The following is a 22611-nucleotide window of genomic DNA, read 5'->3' as shown; positions in this document are numbered from 1 at the left end:
AATGAAACAGCACAACGTTAGAGAGAAAAGTTTATTTACATGAAAATGAAAATCAGCATTACAGGCCTTCTAAAAACTATACATGTTATAAAATGTGATGTTTTTTTGTTTGTTTTATAGTCAACATTCAGAAGTTAAGAACCAGAATTTTGTAACTGTTTGTGGTGGACGATCAGCTTTCGTACATAAATAACTGCTGAGGACGTTTTGTAAAAGGTGCACAGCACTCCTTCACTGAGTTTTGTTTTTTGTACATATGATATGAAACACCTTTGACTAACTAATAACAGCCAATCAAAGAAGATGAGATGATCAAATGAACCAATCAGAGGAGGAGATGGCCTAAACCAGTCAGGTCCAATTTTTTTTTAACATTACATCAGATTTAATAATAATAATAATAATAATAATAAAAAACTGCAAAAAGCTCATGTTGTGTATTTTTTAATAAAGAGCCGTCCCACCTCCTCAATAACTGTTAATAAGCTTCAGAATTCTTCAAAGGCAGTCGCAACAGGTATGCAGGGTATCCACGTCTGTAGCATTAAGGCTAGTAGCTAAAACAGTGTTACAGTCTGAATCCAAACCTGCTGAGCTGCATGTGGCAGCAAAAATACAGACGAGGCAAATATGAGGTGTGATGGAGTCGTATGACTTAGTTTGATCTCTCAGTTAAGATCATCTCCTCGTGCACCTCGGGACTATATTCTACAGCAGTGGAAGACACTTTGTATCACTGTGCCTGTGTGAAGCGCCTCCATCAACAAACCTGCCGAGTACAGCAGGTGGTGAGCAGAGATCTCTGTGAAAGCATCCTTCAATAAATCAATAGTGGAGGAGAGACGAACACTGAATCTAGAAGAAAATAATTTGAGAAACAGGCGAGAACGTGAAAGTCAGATCTGTGTGCAACAGATGTGCAGAAGTGTTTGTGGGGAAAGTGGTTCGAATTCCATCGAACGTTTTAAAACGAGCAGAAATAATCCAGAGGAACACAAGGAGATGACCCTGAAGGGAAGCTCGCTCTAACCCTAAAATCAGATCGCAGCGTCACATCATCGTCCGGTTATTTGTCTTAAAAACTGCAGTTTGTATTCCTTCTTCATCCCTGAATATCATTCCTACAGACAACAACAAGGAAAATGACCCGGCTGACGGGTGCGTAAATGCTTTCCTCCTGTCACCACAGTGACTTGCTAACAGTCTCCGCCCTCCTCACAGGGCTTGTTCCTAAACAACTAATAGTCTTGAGCTCAAGACTGAAGGCATTCTGAAGAAAAACCTGCAGTAAAAGTTCCTAAACGCTGCATTAAAGTCATGCAACAGATCACGAGCTAAGGTTCTAGCACACACAGATATGTACGAGTTCATCAAACGTCATCAGTCCTTCGACAGGAGGGTCCTCTTATCTGCAATACATTCTCCTTCATCATCACTTAAAAGTGATACTTACTGATCTTATTTATTCAGATTTAGTGGTAAAACTATTTTTCATCATTTCCTTTGTGCAAAAATCTAAACGGGAAAAACGTCGAGCAGCAAATAAAACTGGAAATTAACTGAATTTAAATGCCGACACTCTGCAGGCACTGCACTGTTTAGAAACATACTTCAGGAAGGTTGGACTGAGCACTTCACACGAACTCTCCTTCAAATGGATCCTGATAGAAAACAGAGGAAAAGTCTCTGCAGCTGTCAGAGGCAAGGCAGCACGGCTTTGTCTTCACCGTCTCCATCGGTGCATCCGTTCGTTTGTCCGTGTGTGTGTAGACGTCGGTGTCCTCTAGAAGCCGGTGGACTGGACGCTGGGGATTGGATAGAACTTGGAGATGCGGGTCTGGGTGGAGGGATTAAGGCACTCCGACTCGCCGCTCATCTTGAAGAACACTTCCTGCTCCTGCAGCTTCCTGGCGAACTCCTCCTCCAGCGCCTGCAGAGCACACACACGAAAATGCTTCAGTTTCCTTCGTGTAATGAACCTCAGGTAAACTGTGGGGTCACCTGACTGAGGTGATACGACTCACAGTCCAAACCTTTAAATCCTTCCTAAAACACATTTTTAGACGGTACGTGTAGGGCCGGGCGATATATCCAATATACTCGATGTATCGCGAGTTTTTCCACGAACGATGGTTAAAATGACGTCATTGTAACTATTGAGTATAGGTTGCCATGCAAATATTAAGCTGTCTGCATGTAATTCACTGAGTTTTGTTTCTCCCACGCACTGAATTAATCCCCCCTCCCAACCGGAAAATGTTCTACCCGGCGCACAGAGCTGAGCATGCGTGTTTATATCCTTCCACACAGGGACAAACATGGCGACATCGGGAGTTTCAGACTCGCTGTCGTTTGGATTTCAGATGTCGAACAAAATGCAATAATTTGAAAAACATGCCGTAAAACTGTTGCCACAAAAGGCAGCAGTGCCAAGTAATTATTCCACCGGCTGACAAGTCATGCACTGCAACATGAAGAGTGTTTTAAACTCAGCATGTGAACGTCACACCAAAGAAACCTTTGAATAAACCAGCTGTGATACGAGCTGCAGCAGCTATCAGCCAGAGAAACGGCTCAGTGAGTCTGAATCCACGTTATTGTATGGTGGGTCACAGAGGGTTAAACTGCAGCTGACCCCTTTTACGCACTGGGGCTCAAAACATATCGTGATATACATCATGTATCAGGATATAGCCAAATAAAATACTGTGATATTAAATTTTCCTCGTATCGCCCGTGATGTCGCCACTCCAGAAAACCTTTTGTTTGTTTACCTTCTTCCTGGGTCGCAGTTTCTCCCTCCACTCCTTCAGCTCCAGGCTGTGCTCCTCGTCCAGCTCCTTCAGCTTCTGGGTCTCGTGTTCGATCAGCAGGTGGCACTTCTCGTTCTGAAGCACACACACAGAGTTACGTTATTTTAGCGCAGTCTTTTATCAAACGGGACTTTGGTTTGGCGTGGTTAACGGAGCCGACCTGCAGCTGCTGCAGCTCGCGGATGTTGGCGTCACACTGGAGCTGCAGGTCTCTCATCTGGTTTTCGTGCTTCTGCTGTTGGTGGAGCCGCTCGTTCTTCTGCCTCTTCTCTTCCTGAGCTGCGAACTGGAGAAGCGATTATTGACTAAAGGCTGGAATTCTTTGAGGGAACGTTTCACTCTCCGAGCTGAAGGTGGCGTCTCACCTGTTTGACCTTCTCCCTCTCCTGCTCGGGGCTGATGATGGCTCCGGTGATGCGGAGGCTCTTCTTGAACATGGCCATGCGGGTTTTGGCTTCGCTGCGCTGAATCTTGGGCAGTCGGGCTTTCTCCTGCGTCTGCTTGTTCTTCATCTCCTCGATCAGACGCTGGTTGTAGCGCTGCATCTGCTCCATCTCCTGTACCCGGGACACCGGCCAGAGTTAATGTGGTCGACGTGAAACACATTCATGAAGGTTTCCATTCAGATAGAATCAAAAGTAGCAACAAGAAAGACGACAAAGAGTTTTTAACCTCAGATTTTATATACCCCATGTTTGCCTACTGGTGGTGGTCAGAGGGCCCGGTGGCGCCAGTGTCCGGCAGCCTCGCCTCTGTCAGTGCGCCCCAGGGCAGCTGTGGCTACAATGTAGCTTGCCATCACCAGTGTGTGAATGTGTGTGTGAATGGGTGAATGACTGAATGTAGTGTGAAGCGCTTTGGGGTCCTTAGGGACTAAGTAAAGCGCTATACAAATACAGGCCATTTACCATTTTTGTGCATCTTTCAGTAAAGTTGGCTGAAAAAAACATTGACAAGTTTGACAGGAAGCACAAAGAGAAGAGAGGAACAGGCTGGATAAAGTCATGAAGGGTTCAGCAGGACATCAGCGGTTGGCTCAAGAACAATCACTCGACTCAGCTTCTAACAGCTGAACAGGATGTTCAGAGGATTTGCTGTGTTGAAATGGCCAGAGTTTAGAAATGCTCGTTGGATTTAGTGGGAAGAGCCACTCGGTGTCTGTGAAGCTTTGTTGTGACCTTCAGCAGAATTTCAGAAGCTGGACATTTAGTCTCTAAGGGAGCGCAGTGTTGCCTTTCCCCAAAATCTTAAACTGCCTCGCTCTTCATCCATCTGTCCATCCCACGGACTACTCTCAAATCTTTCTGCCTTCTCTGTGGCAGGTCCCAGACTCTGGAATAGTCTCCCCCTAAATATTAGATCTGCACAAACACTTGAGCAATTTAAATCACTACTAAAGACACATTTTTATGCCACACTATGACCCCAGCATTCTGGTCTTATTTTAAATAGTTTTAGTTATTGTTTTAATTCTTTTCTTGTCCTATTATTGTTTTATATTGTTATTATTGTATTACATTGTTGCTTTTTAATGCCATTTTCTATTGTTAAGCACTTTGTGCAGCATCAGCTGTTTGAAATGTGCAACATAAATAAATTTGACCTTGACTTTGACCTTCAATGCAGCTCGTGCCGACTAAAAGAGAATCAACAGGATCTGAAGTAGAAGTAAAACTCTCGGGGTTCGAGAACATGCTGAAGAACCGGTTATGTTTACGGTGGCACAGTGGTTAGCACGAGGGTCCTTAGTTCAATCCCACCATCAGACTGTGGTCTTTCTGTGTGGAGTTAGTGGGGTTAGGTTAACTGGTGACTCTAAATTGCCCATAAGTACAAATGTTTGTCTGTGTGTGTTAGCCCTGCGACAGACTGGTGACCCTGCCTCTCCCACTAAGACAGCTGGGACAGGCTCCACCCCCCTGTGACCCTGACAAGATAAGAGAATGGATGGATGACTTTGGTTAGTAAATCTGTTGTGTGGGTTTGATGCAGAGGTTACCCCCACACGACGAGCCTGACTAGCCCAGGGAAACATTTGTCCTCCTTTATTCCTTTTTTCTAATAACGGTGTTAAATCATCAGTTTTTCTTACACACACGGCTGAGACAAACCTCGAGTCAAACGCTTTAGTTTCTCGACTTAAATGAACAAACATCAAATAACTAAAAAGTGACTCAATCAGGAGGACATCACAGATTTTCATCCTTTTAAGGTGAACGATGTTTCTCTGTGCACGTCTGAGGTCACCAAACTAAACCAGCAGCAGCATCCACACTGTACCTTCTCGTGTCTCTTCAGCAGCTGATGCCTCTGCATGAAGTACTGGTCTTTGAGCTGCTGTTTGAGCAGCTGGTGTTTCTCCTGCAGATGGCGCTCTTCCAGCTCCCACATGGCGGCCTCCCGTGCTGTACGCAGACACAGATTAAAAGACAAAGCTGAAGCAGTGCACAGAGGAAGCATTCACAGGCTGACAGGAGAACGTCTTCTTCACTACATAAGCAGCTCCAGACCTGCAGCGGCAGATCTGTCCTTCTTAGAGAAAAAGGCTCCAAACCTCAGCGTCAACTTTACTAATGACGGTTCACATTTGACCTCTCTCTGCACCCAGCCGGAGCTCTTTCTGAGCTCCTGAAGCACAGCTGCAGCCTCCCGTGACCTGCATTTCTGAGAAGTCTTATTTGTGCAGCTCCTGGAATATTAATCATGGGATTAAGTCCCAGTCTGTGCCAACGGGCAGCCATCCACCTCGCTCCGACTGGAAGGGGTCACGGTCAGAAACCTCAGTTTTTATATTCTGAGGTGAAAACACCTGCTGACATCAGTCTGAGTGCAGCTTACAGTGTCGGCACAGCAGGAACCATCTCAGGGGAGGAATGCTCTTTGTTATATAATACTAACATTCATCTTTGTTGAGTCGGGTTTATTTTATTTATTTTATAAACAGTCATAAAAACTAGAAAAACACTGTTTTTTGGGGGTGAGGTTTGCAGCTTATGGTCGCAGTGAGACCTTCAAGGCTCAGTCATACGAGTGATTTCTGCAGTTATCACAGAAATCCAAACCGTCTGGGAACCGACTCAAACCCAGACCTAATCTGCTTATTTAAGTTTAAGTACTACGTTTAGTTATGCTTATCATCATAAAACAGGAAGTATTTGTTGCGGGTGGGGCGAATTTAACACTGTGCACATGACTCAGACAAGCAGACCGCATTGGAAAAGACTGAAACTGAAAAAACTGGATTTTTTTTCAGTTTTAAAGTCCATCCTTAGATGGTGATCTTCTCTCCGAACGCTTACCTCGGAGGAGCTGCTGCTTGTGGTTGAGGCAGTCTCTCTCGATGGTGGCGAGCTCGTGTTTGTGCTGCTGGATGATCTTCTTCAGGGCGCTGTCCAGATCCTGCTGCTGCTTCTGCAGAAACTCCTGTTCCTGGATGAGCCAGATTAGAAATGATGTCAGCAAATCACAGATCATGTGATCATCATCCAAACGCCCTTAAATAATGTCAAAGAGCAGAGAGGGAGCTTCACATTCACACATGACAGTGTGTGTGTGTGTGGACGGGTATTAACATCTTCATGGCGACCAAAAATTGGTAGTTTACTATACTTGTGGGGACAAACAGCCCTCGAGCCCCACGAGTTTGAAGGTGTCAGGGTTACAATTAGGTTATGGTTAAGTGTAGGGTCAGGGTCAGGGTTAGGCATTCATTTTTGATGGTTAGGGTTTGGGTAAGGGGCTAGGGAAAGCATTATGTCAATGAGTCCCCACAAGGATATAAATACACACACGTGTGTGTGCCACAGGCGTTCAGCCAGGTCAGGCTAAGTGTGGTTTGAACTGATGAAGCAGACAGTTGCAGCTGTCCTTAAAGGACATTTCACCTGCCTGTCACATTAATCTGGCCTACTTGGCCCGGTGAACAGAGAGGAGATGATCTGTGACTCCAGCACGGTGACACACGCCGGCCAAACGCTTGAAAATGAGCTGCTCTTAAAGAAAACACAGAGCAGACATATTTATGTCTTTATCAATACAGCGGACTGCATTTCAGTTTGAGCAATGACACCAGAGTGATTTTATTTCATTTACAGTGTTTGTTCCAGTTTGCTCGCTCTAAACGAATAAAACAAACTAAAAATAATTATGTGAAATTATAATTCTAATCAAGATGAAAGAAGGGTTTGTTAGTGCCGTTTCCTGTGTATGATACTTTTACATCACATAATCAGTTCCAGCTGTTTTTCCCCTGAAGTCTAGTTTTTCGTGTTTCCAGTCAGAGTTAGTTTCTCTGCTGTTATGCAACTTCAAGCAGCTCTTCTTCGTCCTGCTCTGAAAGACAAAGAGCTGTGACGTCTCTGATTGACGGCTGGTCCTGACGATTGTCTGCTTTGCTAACTGGAGTCACTAAACTGGACCTTTCCACTAGGGGTGGGTTTTGAATATCGATTTATCGATTAAAATCGATTCTAGCTTGGATAACGTGATATCGATTCATTAAAATCCTGAATCGATTTTTTATTATAAATTTATTTTGCCCGAAACGCCAGAATCTCAGGTTAAACCTCACAACATTTCAACAACCACCAAACAGTTAAAACAGTAAACGAGAGCAGGAACACGGATTCTGCACAAAGATGTAAACACAAAGCGCGGAGCCGCCGACGCATCAGAATCAGCGAGATGTCGCCTTTCTCACCGACGGCAGGGACACGGTCGGGGCTGAAAGCCAACAGCTCGCTGATTCTGATGTTTCGGCGGGTCCGCGCTTTGTGTTTACGTCCTTTTTGCGTGAGATTCAGAAGCTGCAGGTTTTTAGTTTTGCTGTTTTGCTTCCACCATGATAAAAATCACACTTCATGCACAGCTCTCTCTCTCTCTCTCTCTGTACTTCAAGAACAGTTTCCCGTCTAAAAATCTGTTTTCTGCATTATTCGCTTGCTTATTACGCACAAGTCTACCGTTGTTTACAGCGCTGTGGGCCGCTGTTTTTTCCTTTTCCTTTTTAAACTTTTTAAAATTATGCAAAATTGCAAAACACTGTCTCTAATCAAACCTCTGTAACTTTGCTCTGCTTCACTTCAGCAGCATCAGGTAATGTTCATATGTTGATTAATGGTTTTCTTTCATTTTTGATCTACTGCAGAATATTTTTATAAATCCCAGGCCAGGAAAATCATCTTCATGTTTTTCTGTGTTTTATCCTCAGTTACTTTGACACAAAGGCCTCTGCTGTGATGCTCACACCTTTGATAAAGTCTCACAAGTGTCAGCTTCCTTTCTATAGATATAAAAATATGGAAATGTACTGATGCGTGATCTGAATTATAATATTTCTGACTGTCTGAGGCAAAATTTCTCCGATTCAAATCGAATCAAATCGAATATCGAATCGATTCTAGAAATCAGTGACGATACCCAGCCCTACTTCCCACCATGCTGGTGCCTCCTGGATCATTTTTAACTGAATTACAATTTTTTTTTTTTTTTAGATAATTACATTTTTAATACTTTATTACTGTGTTACTTATCACTAATCACCAAGTGTCTGTGACTGCACGCCTGTTAAGCTCAGGTTAGCTAAAAACATGGCTAGCTTCTTGCATGACATCAGTTCTCTGTATGTTGTCTGCAGGTTAACTAAGAGTACGTGACTTGGTGCACCATCCTGTGATGGAAGTTTTAGCACAGATTAAAGTCCAGTCCAGCCGCAGCTGAACTTTGGACTTTGAGTCATAGGCGTCGTTTCATCACGTTCAGATGATTGGATTCATTTTGGAAGATTTAAAACGCTCTTTAAATACAGGAATTTACAACAAGTATCTTTGTCTGATTTGCTTTTCCACACAGTTTCAGTCGAGTTTTAGTTAAATATTATAAGATGAAAGTCCAGAAATGATCTGAGGAGGCCTCAGTGACACAGAGCAACGTTCACTGACATCCTGCCCAACGTACACGAGGACAACTGAAAGGACTGAATCACACCGTGAGCCGCTCCCTGTGGATCGCAGCACGTTACACTCTGTGTCAGGTACAGCAGGCTCAGGTTTTCAAAGACGAAAGTCATAAAAACTGCATCAGATATCAACTTTCTGTTACTTTTTTTACATCGAAGAACAAGTTCAAGTTCAAAACAGCTTTCAAGATTTCAAACTCCACAGCAAACGGAGCCCTCAGACGGGGTTGGATAATATCGTCTTTAAGGTGTTTCACAATGCTTTGGAGAAACTCCAGCTGTGAGGAGCACATGGAAATAAAATTAGAAAAAGCTGCGGGTAGTTTAGGACTCGATGAGAAAGTAAATGAGAAGTGGCAGCGTAGACCGAGTTAACCCTCACCAAGATAAACACAGGTTACGCAAGCTGTTATAAGACAGATCAGAGAAGTGGGTGTGGGTGGGTGTGGGTGGGTGTGTGCGGGTGGGGGATAGGGTGGGTTGCAAATGTCAAAACAAGCTACTATAAATAGAAAGCTATCCCGTCCTTCTGAGGGCTACGTGTGGAGGTGGGAGGTGAAAGGCACAGAGACGCGTCTAACCTCTTTCTTGCGGTTCTTCAGCACGTTCTGGTACTTGGCGAGTTCTTTCTCCTGCTCGCCTTTGATGCGTTTGGCCTCGTCTCTGAGCCGGCTGGTGTGCTCCTGCTCCAGCCTCTCAATCGTCTGCTTCTGCTGCCGCTCCAGGTTCTCCACCTCCTGGTCGTACTGTCGCTTCTTACTCTGGAGGACAGACGGGAACAAGTAACCTCAGACGGAGAATCCAAATGTGATCGTATATATTACTTACTAAACCTTCATAAATCTCTGGAATATTATCTGCATCAGATAAAAAAAAAACAAAAAACTATCAAGTGCAACACTTCCAGCAGTGAACTGAGCTTTTCCTGCAGCACCTTCACAGGAAGGGAAACAAGCTTTGCAGGTTCTGTGTTATTCCCCCATAAACAGGCCGGGTGGCCTTCACAGAGGAACATCACAGGTCTAACACAGGCCAACTAATGTGTGACAAATTGTGACTCATTTGAATATTTTCTATGCTGACTATAAAAAAAGCTGAATTTGACTTCACCACAGAATGAGCTGGAATTTAATCATGCAGGAGAAACGATGATGCAAAGAGAGATCTGCAAAAAGATCAAGATTCCTCTGCAGAGCGTGAGGAGTATCTGTCCTCACACAGGTGCCCACTGCTCACACACCACATATTTTACCCTTTCATTCAAAACTTTGGACCTTAAAACATTACTCATCACTGAGCTGTTCAGTTCATAAAGCGAGCGTATGCAGGTTATCAGGCAAACCAACGTTCAAGCATGACTGCAGGTGTGCGGCTGTAAAATGATGTGACCGTTCAAACAGTAAAGACTGTTTCTGAAACACTGATGCAGGAAATCCTTCCTCTTTATGGAGAACTCATCAGCGTGCTTGGTCAGATGAGGCTACTAAGTAAGGCCTAAACTTTAACTGCTTTTCTTATAGTTATATCACGTTTAAATGGAAATTCAATTCAGTTTAGTTTATTTATGCAGCACCAAATCACAACAGTCGCCTCAAGGTGCTTTATACTGTAAGGTAGACCCTACAATAATACATACAGAGAAACCCAACAATCAAATGACCCCCTGTGAGCAAGCACTTTGGCGACAGTGGGAAGGAAAAACTCCCTTTTAACAGGAAGAAACCTCCAACTAAACCAGGCTCAGGGAGGGGCGGGGCCATCTGCTGGTTGGGGTGAGAGAAGGAAGACAGGATAAAGACATGCTGTGGAAGAGAGACAGAGATTAATAACAATCGGCCTACGAGAGACTGACCGTGGTCTCCTGCTCGAAGCGTCGGTAGATCTGCTCCTTCTGCTGCTGCAGCTTGTTGCTGAGCTGCTGCTGGGCCCTCTGCTCCTCCTTCTGCAGGAGACGCAGCTCCCTCAGCTCCTGTCGCCTGAGGAGGAGGGGGGATGTTAATCATGTGTCATTTTTTAGCTTAACGTGACACAGTCGGGTTGTGCTCTAAGCTTCCTGTATGACTCATTTTCATAATATTTGCATTAAAGTGGCGCCTGCCATTTATGCAAAAGCAGGGACTACCTGAGGAATCTCATCTCCTCGTTCTTGGTGTCATTGTCTGTGATGATCTTTGATGTCGTGACGCTAACTTCCACTCCATCCACAATGAATTTGCGAGTCTTCTTCAGCGTCTTCTTCTGCCGCCTGGTGTCCTGAAAGACCCCAGAGGAGAGTTTTTAGATGCCTCTGTGACATTTTGTCTTTGCGAGTGTGTGGACTGTGTGTGTTACCTGTATGGAAACAGATCCAGCCTCTTTTGCTTTGGACAGGAAGCTTGAAATGGACAGATTCAGGTCTACGCTGCTGTTATCTGCAGCTGAGCTGTTTCCAGAATCCGAATCTCTCTCTTTGTCGTCCTTCGCTCTGTCTGGCACCGTCTTCTCATCCTTCTCTGTGGGCTTCTCTCCATCCTCCTCCTTCAGGACAGCGTTATCTTGATCTGGTAGTGTCAGAGTCACTTTTAGATGCTTGTACCGATCTTCCTCCTCCTCTTCCTTCTCTGCTGGAGTGTTTGCTTCCTCTGTGATGGGCGTCTTTTCCTCCTGAGAGGCCTCAGTGACCTCTGAGCGCTCCTCATCCTCGGCTGTGTCCACCTCCTTTTCATCCTCCACAGCTAGTTCCAGCTGCTGTAGTTCCTTAGCAGGTGTCTCCGACTCAGACTCTGGCTCTGGTGGGGTGATATCAGCCAGAGGAACTTCTGGAACTTCTTCCTCTACCGGCTTCTTTTCTGCCTCTTCATCCTTAACTGGAGTGTTTAATGCCTCCTCTGCAGGCTGTGCTGCAGCGGGAGTAGGAGCGGGAGCAGGAGCAGGAGCAGGAGAAGCAGGTTCCTCTACGAAGCTGGTGCTCACCACGTGGTTGGCCACAGGGAGTTCAGCAGGTATGGGCAATGGAAGAATTGGCTCCGCCTTCTCAGGGACTGATTCCAAGCTGGAGGGAGAGAGGGGGATCTTCTCATCCTCAGAACTGCCGACGCTGACATCAGAAGGAGCGCGTTTATGACCCTAAAGAAGAAGAGGAGGATGAAATGAAGACAAATTACTGTGTTGGAACTCACTGTGACCGTTCTCCTTATAAACTGAGGAGCAGAATCTAACATCCTGGCTCCATTAGACAAAGTTTCTATTACAGGGTGACAAAACTTGGTCTGCAGATTCTCCTCCACAGTCGTGTGATTGTGCAGAGAGACTAACACTAAAAAGAAGGATGCTCACTGTGTTTTACTGCAACAGCAGGACATTAAAACTTGCATGCACCTCTTATCCTTTAAATGCATTTCCAAGTAAGGCACTTCATGCAAGCTGCAGATCACTGGTTTATAACTGCATTAAGCTGCAGTTGCAGCTGTAAGTTAAGAAATGAAACAGCAGGAAGCTCTTTTCTGGTATTAAGCTTCACGTATTTTTCACACCTACAAACACACAGATTCACAGTACTGCAGCGCATTTTTAAACTCCAACAGGTTCCATATCCACTCACCAGACGTGCCTCTGTCTCTTCCTCCTCTTCTTCTTCTTTGTGCTCTTCTATCTCCTCGGTGACCTCAGCCTTCGCCTCAGCGATCAGCTCCCTCAGTGGCCTACTGTCCGTCACGCTAGACACGAATGAATGCTGCTCGTAAGAGAAAGAAAAACAACACAACAGGAAATAAAGACTTTATTTAAAAAAAGAAGCACCCAGTGGGGGGAACATGTTGTGGTAAGCTCTCCATTTTAACTGCCAACCGAGATATAAACTCTTCACAGTACATCAAAACAACCTGAAATAACCATTTCAGGTTTTATTCTTCACCGTTCTTCTTTCTTGTGGTCCGAGCGCAAAAACCAACAAACAGATCAGCAGGCTTGTTCAGAGAGAAACGCTAAAGCTCACCTTCTTCGGCTTAGAAACGTGCTGCACATATTCGATCGCTGGCCTGAGAATATGCAGCTTCTTTGATATCAAAACCTTCATCGGCGGCAGACCGCTATTTTGTATTTTTAAGCCCATTGAGCTCTTCGTCCGCACAGAACAATCCGTTAGCCTCGGCGTGCTCCGGTGTACCTGTGTGTACCGACGTGTCCTCTCTGTGAGTAAGTGGCTCAGACGTGGCCGAGCACCTTAAACCCTTTGGAAAAAGAAAAGCCCGCTCTGCTGACGTCAGCTCAAGCACACGGGGATGAGCCTCGCTGGGACAGACGGTTCAGTCCGACGCCGAGCAGGTAAACAGATGTCGGCCAGCTTACGCTCTAGCGGCAGGTGGGCTGTGGGTAGGGGTTGGGGAGGGCTGCAGCATGTAAGTGTCCAGGTGTGGGGCTTAAGGAAAAGAAAACAAGTGCTCAGGGGTTTAGCTGGAGAGATGTTTGAAACAAAGGTACCTGCAGAAGCTGCATCGCACTCCATCTGTTGTCGATGTTCTTGTCCAGGCAGCGCTTCAGGAAATCACTAAAATCTGGAGACCTAAAGGTGGAAGTCATGAAATGATGCAGAATCCAAGTTACAAAGTCCAGATTTACAGCAGAGGTTCACATTTACAGCCTGACACAAAAATAATTTTGGTTTCTACAGTGAATTTATTTATTTAAGTGTGTGTGTGTGTCTACTTATCTAAGAAATAATATGGTTATGGTTTTGTAGTAGCATTAAAAAAAATCCAGCTATATATATAAAGAAGTATAAAATACATGTTTTATAATTCTTTAAAAGATTGAAGCAAAGTTGTGTTTTACCAGCGTGACGGCTGCATCAGCATCGGAGGATCGGACTTGGCTATTTTCAGCAGAACTCTCATGGGGTTCATCTCATGGTTTGGTGGCTCAACCTGTGCCATCTCAATCAGGGTGACCCCGAGGGACCAGATGTCAGCCTTGTAGTCGTACGGACGGTCCTTGGATGTCTCGCACATCACCACCTCTGGAGCCATCCTGGAGTTAGACACAAGAAGAAAAGAAATCTGAGCTGAGTGAGTGTGTTTTTCAGTTTTTATAAGCCAAAGCTTTTTTGTTTTACATTTGACTCACCAGTACGGCGTTCCAATGAAAGAGTCTCTTCTCTGGAGTGTTTTGGTGTTCTTGGCAGACACACCGAAGTCCGCTGGAAGTCATGTGATTCAAGCAAAATCAGAAATTAGCCAGAGGAATGTCACTGTCATCATTTATTTTCCAAATGCAGCCTCAAAAGCCAAATGTTCAAAATGGAAAACTGAGAGGTTCAATCACAGATTTCTGGGCATGATCTGAACACAGCATAAAACATCATTCTGCAGCTACACGTGCATGAAGGCATCATTCTTTGTATCATGAGTGAGTCACGCACATCTGCGTCCCAGCAGGCAGATGCACAGGCACCTCTGTGTGTGTTATGTCACTGGACAAAATGCTCGCTGTGTGTCATTTCCCCAGTGACTCATCCCCGTTTAAGTAAGCGTCAGTGCTGCATCTGCTGAGGATGTCGGCACAGACGCTGAGCAGCTCCACCGAACAGCCTCTGCTGTTACAAAGGCTTTCCAATTTTTGGTCCCCACAAAGATATGAATACACGCTTACACACGCACACACACACCTGTGAAACTGTTATATAACATGCTGAAGAGTCTGAGCTTGGACAGGAGTGTGAAAGAACTGAACCAGGCACAGTCTTTATCGTAGACTAACAACTTTTGCACACACTCTTCTGTTAGTGTGTATGTGGTGTGTTCTGAGTGGTGTGTATGGGTGTTTACTAGCTGAGCTTTGCTGTGCAGCCAAACTACAGCTGACAGTTAAAATGAGAAGTCAATGAGGCTTAAAACAGTCCCTGACAAGTTAATCTGACTCAGCATGAGAACAAATCAAAGAGGTTTGAAGAATATTACCACAGCATGGTGAGTAACCATCAGCCTGTCATTGCATTGATCATATTACTGATGTCAGCGCAACGGTGATGGGAACGACCCAAATACACCTTCCTAACGTGGGAGTCGACCAACAGGATTACTTCCTCCATCATCATCATCGATAATACAAGAAGACACTAAAAGCCAGAAGATATTCAATGAAACATCTGGATGGAGCTGTGCCTCTCTCTGAATCATAAAGATAAAACCACATTAGCAATGAAGCTCAAAGCACCAGCAGGATCGAAGGAGTTTAAAACAAATCTCCCTTTAGTTGTGACCATCTCCCCTCCCTCCAGAGACACAAGTTCATCATGTCATTACTGGCAGAAAATAAATCAGGTCAAATTTCTAGCAAATATTTGTGTTTCTGGAAAAACTGTCGGAACAAGCTGCACAGAGTCATGAGAGAAGTCATGTGAACATCCAAGATTCTTGTATTAGAAAGATTAAAAAGGAGGAAAGTTTGAGAGGAAAAATCTAGATGATGCCATAAAAAAACAACAGTTTTCATGCTGGTTCATCTACATCAGACTGAACTCTTATGATTCTCATGAGAAGCATTTACAAGCACAAATTCTTTTTTAGTTCTTAGGTTTCTCCCTCTCCACTTTAAACATCAGTGAACTGAGGGTCTGAGTCACAGTCTCGATCCTGGACTATTGTTGTTAACAGCTGGGTGTCACTTGGCCCTTACCCAGCTTGACGTCACCGTCCAGCGTGAGGAGGATGTTGCCGGCTTTCAGGTCTCTGTGGATGATTTTGTTTTCGTGGAGGTAGACGAGCGCCTGCAGAGTCTGCCTACACACCACCCTGATCTGAGGCTCTGTCAGGGGTCTCTCCAGCTCTGTGGGGAAAGGGTGAGGGGTCACACGAAAGCACACTTACAATTCCTCACATACTAATGCAACCTAATCATAGGTGGTAATGAGGGCTAAAGCTGCATTTAGTGTCTTGGAGAAGAACGCTGTAACATGTGGGTGGCCTGCTGAGAAATGTCTCAAGTTTAAAACGGGCTCTTTTCCCTTAGCTGGTTAGCGCTGCCATGAGAGCAGCTTTCTTTAATGTTGTAACCTGTGTGCAACGTGGGAATGCTGACTCACCGAGCATAACAGCATCCACGGCCCCTCCTGCGCAGAACTCGATGAGTATCTGCCAACACAAGGAAAGAGAAGAGTGAACACATGCATTTGTTTATGTAAAGCACACGGTGTATCGTTATGTGCAGAGAGGGCAGCGCTGCAGAACATCTCCAACAGAGTGCAGGTCATTGACGAGGCAGCAGGCTCCGGGTGAACCTGGTTACCTCTGAAATCTGTTGTGAGGCTCTGGAAGCTTCTCATCAGGGGTCCACATAATAAACATTGAGCCGATGGCCCAGGGCCAGCAAAAAGTATGGTGGGCTGTTTGACTGGATTTCCACAACTCACAGCTACGTTCACCTGTGAAGCTAGCTGAGGTGGACCTGTAGTCAGGATGAAGGCCTCGGTCACAGTAACGAAGACCGTCTGGGAACAATGTGACTGGTTGGAGGTTTGCTGGCTGTTGCAAAGAGGCTGCTATACTAAAAACCTCCCTGTGACTGCACTGGTTACCAGCAGGTTGCTGCAGGTGTCTGGAGTTTGCATGGAAGACATCGATACTCGCAAACTAACGATAAGCCGCAATGAAACTTGAAAAAGTGTGAGCAGAGAATGTTCACCTCTAAAGTAAAAGGTGAACATTCCCAAAAGGAGTCTCTATTTCTGCTTTATGTCACACTTTTCACAGTTTCCTCAGTTTAAACTGAAGTGAAGAGGCAACAATCACCTCTGTGTGATCAACTTCATGCCAACAGCTCCCAGCAGCGCTGAAACAGGTCCAGCATGGTCCTGGTTCAGACTTCCACGCCCTCGCCTCTCTTCCAGGTTAAACAGGGTGGTGTCCAGCCTAGTTTATGGTCACACTTCATCATCTCTGAGCTTCACACAGGATGAAGATGAGATTTCCTTCTGCGTCTTCACTGATTCACTTTGATGTTCAGATAGTTTATTGGTTAAGGTTGATTGTACATTAACAGTTATAACATTATTAAATCCCAGGACACTGCTTCTTTTTTAAATATGAAGACGTCACGGCAATTTTAATCTTACATATAAAACTGAAAGTTAAAAAAATAAAAGCTTACATTTACTGTAAATGACTTTAAGGAACACCTTCATGGCCCAACAGACACTGGCTCAGAGAAATATTACTGGAACATCCACTGTACATATTAAAAACACTCAGCAGAGCTCCTCCTCCTCCTCGTCATCATCATGTACCCTGATGAAACCACTGTGAGAATGAACGTCGCCTCCTCCTGCATGAATGAAACACTCTGAGCTCTTAAAGGCATTTAGGAGCTTTGAGTATGGCTGCTGATGTAAGAGGATTGGCCCAGTTGGGGCCACATTGTGGAAAGGCTTCACACAGCTGCTACCTAGCCTGCTTGATCGCTATCTTTCCAGACCTTATTCTGCTAACAGGATTATCTCTGGGCACAGAGGCTCAGGTAGCAATGAGGATGATGTGCAGGAGGTAAGACAAAGCATCTGGAGCGTCTTTTGTGAGCTTAGCTCAGCCATGTGGCGTGACGTTCACTCACACACCTGCAGAGATTTGGGGAACATTTGGCTGAACGTCACACCCACAGAAGAGGAAGTAAAGCTGCACTTCTTTAATTTTGGAAACCATTGAGAAACGACTTGTGGTCAATCGGTTGGTTATGGCCCAAACTTTTCACACAGGGTCAGCCCGAGGTTAAAAATTGAAAATCTTTCAGGAAGTACAGAGGAAGGGGGAAGACGGGTTGTAACGTAAAGTTTGAACAGTCTTCCAAGACAGCTGAGCTTTTCAAGACTGCTCCACTTCCCAAAACAAAGCCCTTACAGGACACACAATGCCTCCAGTATCAGAGCGGTCTTGTGCGCTCACACACACGGTTCTCGTGTTTCTCTGTAGGCGTGTTGTTGTTTTAGTGGCTCCGCTATCGCACAATGGTCCTCACAGTCGCGGCGGCGCAGAGAGGAATCGTGGGCCAGGGCTGTGGCTTCCTCTCCTATTTGTTTATTTGACACATACATGAATGCATGGAGAACTGCGCACCCGCATACTTTCTAATCCATTCATGTGGCACAGAGAGGGAGGATGTGATCTCACCTGCAAGTTCAAGGCCGGGAAGCGGCACAGAAATCAAAGCAGAGCCTCGGAAATGTTCCGTTTAGACAGCGCAGTGAAAGAGAAACAAAGGTCAGCAGGTGGCATCGATTCACGAGGCAGTTATCAAGAACGTCACCTGCCAGCTCCTCCTGGGTTAATGTGGGATGAAGCCTCTCATCTCCACCTCCTCTGTGCATGAATGTGGCACCTGTTCAGCACCTGACAGACATCAGCCTCCATCAGGCGGCAGTTCTTGTTCACAGGACAAAAGGAAGAAAAGGGCAGAAAGCTCACATGTACAGGTGAGCGCGAGCGCTTATGAAGGCCCAATCTTCCTTTGAAATGTTAGTGCAGACCCACATTTCCTGATTTAAATCAGACATGCTTGAGCTGTTTCAGTATGAATTTATACATTTCAGGCTTGGTGCAAGTGGCCTTGAATTCATAATTTTCCTGTGACATCACATCCTCACAGGAACACCGATTTTCAAAACAACCACAGTCGTTCAATCAAACACAGCCACTCTGTTTGTTAGAGTATGGCTATAGAAGCTCCAGAGCAGCTCAGGGGACGTGTCTGAATATTTTATTTGGATTTGAAAAGCTCCCAAATGACTGAGGTGACCCTGCAGCCACAATAGCTGCAGCATGGCCGAACGAATACTGAGGAAAGGTGCTTCAACGCTTCCTTTATTACCTCTTGTAGTACATATACCACTCTACCATCTGTTAATGGAAACACACAATCATAATAACTGACAAGTGACTGAGTTCATCATCAACAGGCTGCAGTGTTTCAGTGGTTGTTGTGAAGTTGTTGCCTTATGTGCTATAAATAAAGAGCGCTGTTTAGTGTAACCCAATTTGCATTGGTTATTGCGCTCGTGCACACACGCACACACACTGTTTAATTTAAACTTCAGTGCTGACTTTGTGCAGTTCCTATGATGCAGTCTAGGTAAGAGCTTCCAGCGTTTATACTTGTGGTGCGCCTGCTTTGCTCTGCAATTTGAAAGCCACTGGAATGCTAGTTTAGTTAGCAGTGGGAGTTTCTCTTCGTCCTTTTCCTGAATGTTCTCTGCTCGTCTGAGGCTGTCTGATAACTTGCCTGTTCATTTGTCATTAGTGTATCTTTGTAGCCAATGCCATCGTTGTTCCCTTATTAATGCTGATGATTTCTTGCTCAGTCTTTGTCTCTGCCAGAGAGTCTAACAAGCTGGGAAAGAAAGCGACAAGACTTCTTTCAAGAAATGTGAAGAAGTCCAGTTTACTACCATGACCTGGATGACTGAGAACCTACGCAGACCTGTTAGAGAAGCACACCCATCAGGTACAGCTGATTATTAACGTTTGCCTGACTTTAATCACTTCAGATAGCCGACAGTGAGTCTAGGCTTCCTTCAATGTAAACGATTTGAGCATCAATCCAGCCGTCACCAATGACGTAGGAAATCTTAAAACAACCAGAGACAATACTGGCTCTGATAATCAGATGATTCCCAGTGTCATACTAATGCACATTTTCCCCCTCCAGTACTCTTCATCAGTCATGTGACTGAAAGCTATGAGTCCCCCTCACAAGCAGCACATTTATCCAGGAACATGGCCTCAGTCCTCAGGCTACGATCACGTGTGCCGTCAGCACGTCTGAAAAGCTCATCAGTGTTTACAGCGATGCATAAATCAGCTTCTATGATGTGAAAATACCTAAATGGGTTTTTTTCACTTGAATTATAAATGTCATCAAAACACACTCATCTGTGTTACATAAATAGCTGGGGAGAAAACAAAGGCATTAAATATGAGCTCCTATCATAAGCGGATGGATTATAAACCAGTATGATGATTAACAGCACTTTAGGCTCTTAGTTTCGGCAGCTCGTGTGAACTTTGGCCACACATTTTGATAAGAATACTACAGCAGCGAATACTGGAAGAGCCTTGCACCGACAGTGCGCAGCAGACACGGGTGTAAGTCCTGAAAGCTGCACTGACATCTAGCCTGCTCTAATTTGTGATTCTGCAAGCTTTGTATTGGATCCATAATCCCCCTCATTAGGCAGTCACACAGTGATCACACAGCACATCCTTCTACTCACCCACAGTTTGCTCTCGTAATAGAAAGCATCGAGCAGTTTGACAATGTTTTGGTGGTCGCAGGAGGCGAGGATGTCAATCTCCACCATGTAGTCCTCCAGCTCCTCCTCAGTCTTTGTGTCAATAACTTTGGCTGCAGCGAGGACGCCCGTCTGCTTGTTCTGAGCCTGTAAGATTAAAATATTTTTAGGAATTATGAGAACAAGTAACTTTCCACTCCTCTAGACACTTGTCCTAAAGACTCAGGAGGCCAGAGGTGGTTTATATTAGATCTGAAGTGCTGTTGACCCCAGACCTCAGAGAAATACCTCAAACTGAGATCAATGGCTCAACAACCAACAAACAAACACTGGGCTGTGCTGCAGGTCTGAAAGTGTCAGCAGAACATGTGACACGTCTCGCCAAAGTGGAAATTCCTCCTATTTGTTTTGGCTTCTCTGCAGACAGGAAGCTCTCGATGAAGTTGCTGTTGCGATATGGGATTCAGCCACTTCCTGGTGACCTGAGTGCCAAACACTGATGCACCCCCTACAATATACTAATACTAATCCATTCTTCAGAATGGAGAACTCGTATTGCTCTGAATCAGAGTGTGGGTACTGCCCTGGTGATGTGATGCATAACTGCGACGGCCCAAAGCCCAGACATATAAACATAAAACTGCAGTTTACTATTTGTGGATCTCCTGCAGCTCGACTCTGGAGTGCAGCACAAACATGCAACAGTTCTTTGGTTTGTCTTTCAACAGAAAATAAATGTAACTAATCTGATCATTTAGGATCTTAATCCATCAAAAAAGACACAGCTTTATTCATATCTCAGGACCCTACAGTATTAGAGAACACGGTGATGGTGTCTGACAGAAAAAGACCTCCAACAGAACCTGGATTATGGAGAGGTGGCGACTTTATACCCTTTAAAGGTGTATAATATTAAATTTGCAATACATATGAGAACAGACTGATGGAAAAAAAGGTGGGGAATTACTTGGCATGGTCAAATTTCCATTATCCCTGCAAACTCCTGTAAAAGGAAGTTTGGAAATTTACAGTTAAAATATCACAACAGCATATAGAAATATATAGATGAGGACAAAATAAGTGATGAAAGGCTTGCGGGTGAAATGCTGGGAAACTAGCAACCCTGGGGCTGAATGTGGGGGAAGATTAGGCTTAACGTAAGTATGATACACTGGCCTGAAGTCTTGGGTAAATCCAACTATTTAAAAGTCTCCAAATATAGCATCCGGCAACAAAGGGGGCAAACAGAACATGCAGACTTCCTGGCGTTGGACTCCTGTGTGATAATATTTACTGTCTCTCATGGTAATGAGGCTCCAGCTAGGATCAAATCAAACCACGGACCTAAACATCCAAACAACCGAAACCAACCTGTCAGCACAAGACCATCAAAGGTGTGTGAATGAAGCTCGGCTGGATCACAGCACTCTACCTGACACCATCTCTGGCTGTTACAGAGCAGGTGTAGGGGCAGGTGTAGGGGGTGGAAATGACTGAGGTGGCCCTGCTGCTGGCAGGGTGCCCCCAGAAACAGGAGTTCATGCGAGTGGGAAAAACACAAGACACTCCAAAGGAAACACTATCATTAAAACCGAGCAAGAGACGTGTGGCACAGAGCAACGAATGGATGGTGGAGCACAAAATGCCTACCTTGAAGACTTTTCCAAAGGCTCCATCTCCCAGCTCACCGATGATCTCCCAGATCTCCTCCGGGTTTTCATCCCTGCGGACGTGCTCGTACTGTTTCTTCTTCTTCTCCGCTCCCAATTTGAATATTTTACGGAAATTAAAAAACGACATCGTGGTTTATTCAGCTGGAAAGTTCCTGAAGGAATTCAACTTTAACAGAAGTATAGATTCAGCGTCGGTCTTTGGCTGATCATGTGTGTGTCATTAGTTATAACGACTATGAAGGCTTTTCTCAGACCTAGCTTAGCCTTTGACACTGTTCTGGACGGTCCACTGAAACGCGCTTTCTCACATCACGGGTCATTGTTAACGCCTGAAAACACCAACGGATCACCTAGACGTCTTCTAGTATTTAAAGTTCGTCCAAAAAAAGATTATCTGTTGCTGTAAAGTAATAAAAGTGTTACTGGAGGCTCGTCGTTGTTCCAACTCCTGGCGACCCACTGGCCCGACAGCCCTGCGGAGCTCTTTCTTCTGCCAAAAACAAAAAAACACGGGATAAGAGTCCTTTAAAATGACCGAGTCGCTTTCCACGGAGTAATTCATTAGTTTCCTTCAGGGTATAAAAAACACGTACAGTTGGTCCGTGTATTATTATTCGCTTAAACGGTTAAAAACAGTCATCTTTCCCTGGTGTGGGACGGCTTTAGTATTCTAGCGGATTTAGTGTCGGTGCGCGTCCACGAGTGCGCGTGCCTGCGGTCTTTTCTTTCCCAGCTCCTCGTGCCTAAAGGTTGGCGCGCGGATTCCGGTCTCCTGCTGCCCCCGTCTGTCCCGGAGACCGATCACAGCTGACGGTTAAACGGTTCCCGTGCTGCATTCCCACCAGGAAAACAACCGACACACCCAGCTTTACTCAGTCGTTGTGGTGTTATTGCGTTCAACGGTCTCTGTCATTTCTA

At 45.0% G+C, this 22611-nt stretch overlaps 1 protein-coding gene across 2 annotated transcripts; it reads right to left on the bottom strand.

Moving 5' to 3' along the window:
• Nucleotides 1-31: 31 nt before the first annotated feature.
• Nucleotides 32-22599, bottom strand: slkb (STE20-like kinase b). 2 transcript variants are annotated; one of them, XM_063477042.1, is made up of 18 exons: nt 21671-22599; nt 20003-20167; nt 15827-15875; nt 15421-15570; nt 13870-13942; nt 13579-13773; nt 13228-13309; nt 12350-12481; nt 11101-11874; nt 10892-11022; nt 10622-10745; nt 9351-9530; nt 6113-6242; nt 5094-5218; nt 3179-3370; nt 2974-3099; nt 2775-2888; nt 32-1930 (listed from the first exon to the last, which is right to left on the bottom strand). In XM_063477042.1, the coding sequence occupies exons 1-18, from the start codon at nt 21818-21820 to the stop codon at nt 1784-1786; spliced, it is 3039 nt and encodes a 1012-aa protein (XP_063333112.1). In that variant the 5' UTR covers nt 21821-22599; the 3' UTR covers nt 32-1783. The 2 variants fall into 2 exon arrangements, with proteins under 2 accessions (XP_063333112.1, XP_063333113.1); XM_063477043.1 differs by lacking the exons at nt 20003-20167; nt 21671-22599 and adding an exon at nt 16533-16746.
• Nucleotides 22600-22611: the final 12 nt, after the last annotated feature.

Source organism: Pelmatolapia mariae, linkage group LG6 (genome assembly GCF_036321145.2).
Source record: "Pelmatolapia mariae isolate MD_Pm_ZW linkage group LG6, Pm_UMD_F_2, whole genome shotgun sequence".
Taxonomy (NCBI): domain Eukaryota; kingdom Metazoa; phylum Chordata; class Actinopteri; order Cichliformes; family Cichlidae; genus Pelmatolapia; species Pelmatolapia mariae.
This window is presented reverse-complemented; position numbering and strand designations above follow the sequence as displayed.

What these genes read in the sequence shown, in the direction of transcription:
- slkb (XM_063477042.1), bottom strand. Translation starts at nt 21,820, where the DNA reads ATGTCGTTTTTTAATTTCCGTAAAATATTCAAATTGGGAGCGGAGAAG. An exon ending in GCTTCGAGCAGGAGACCACG is followed by an intron (nt 9,531 to 10,621) that starts GTCAGTCTCTCG and finishes TCTGTCCTCCAG; the next exon opens with AGTAAGAAGCGACAGTACGA. An exon ending in TGCTGAAGAGACACGAGAAG is followed by an intron (nt 3,371 to 5,093) that starts GTACAGTGTGGA and finishes TCCCGGGTACAG; the next exon opens with GAGATGGAGCAGATGCAGCG.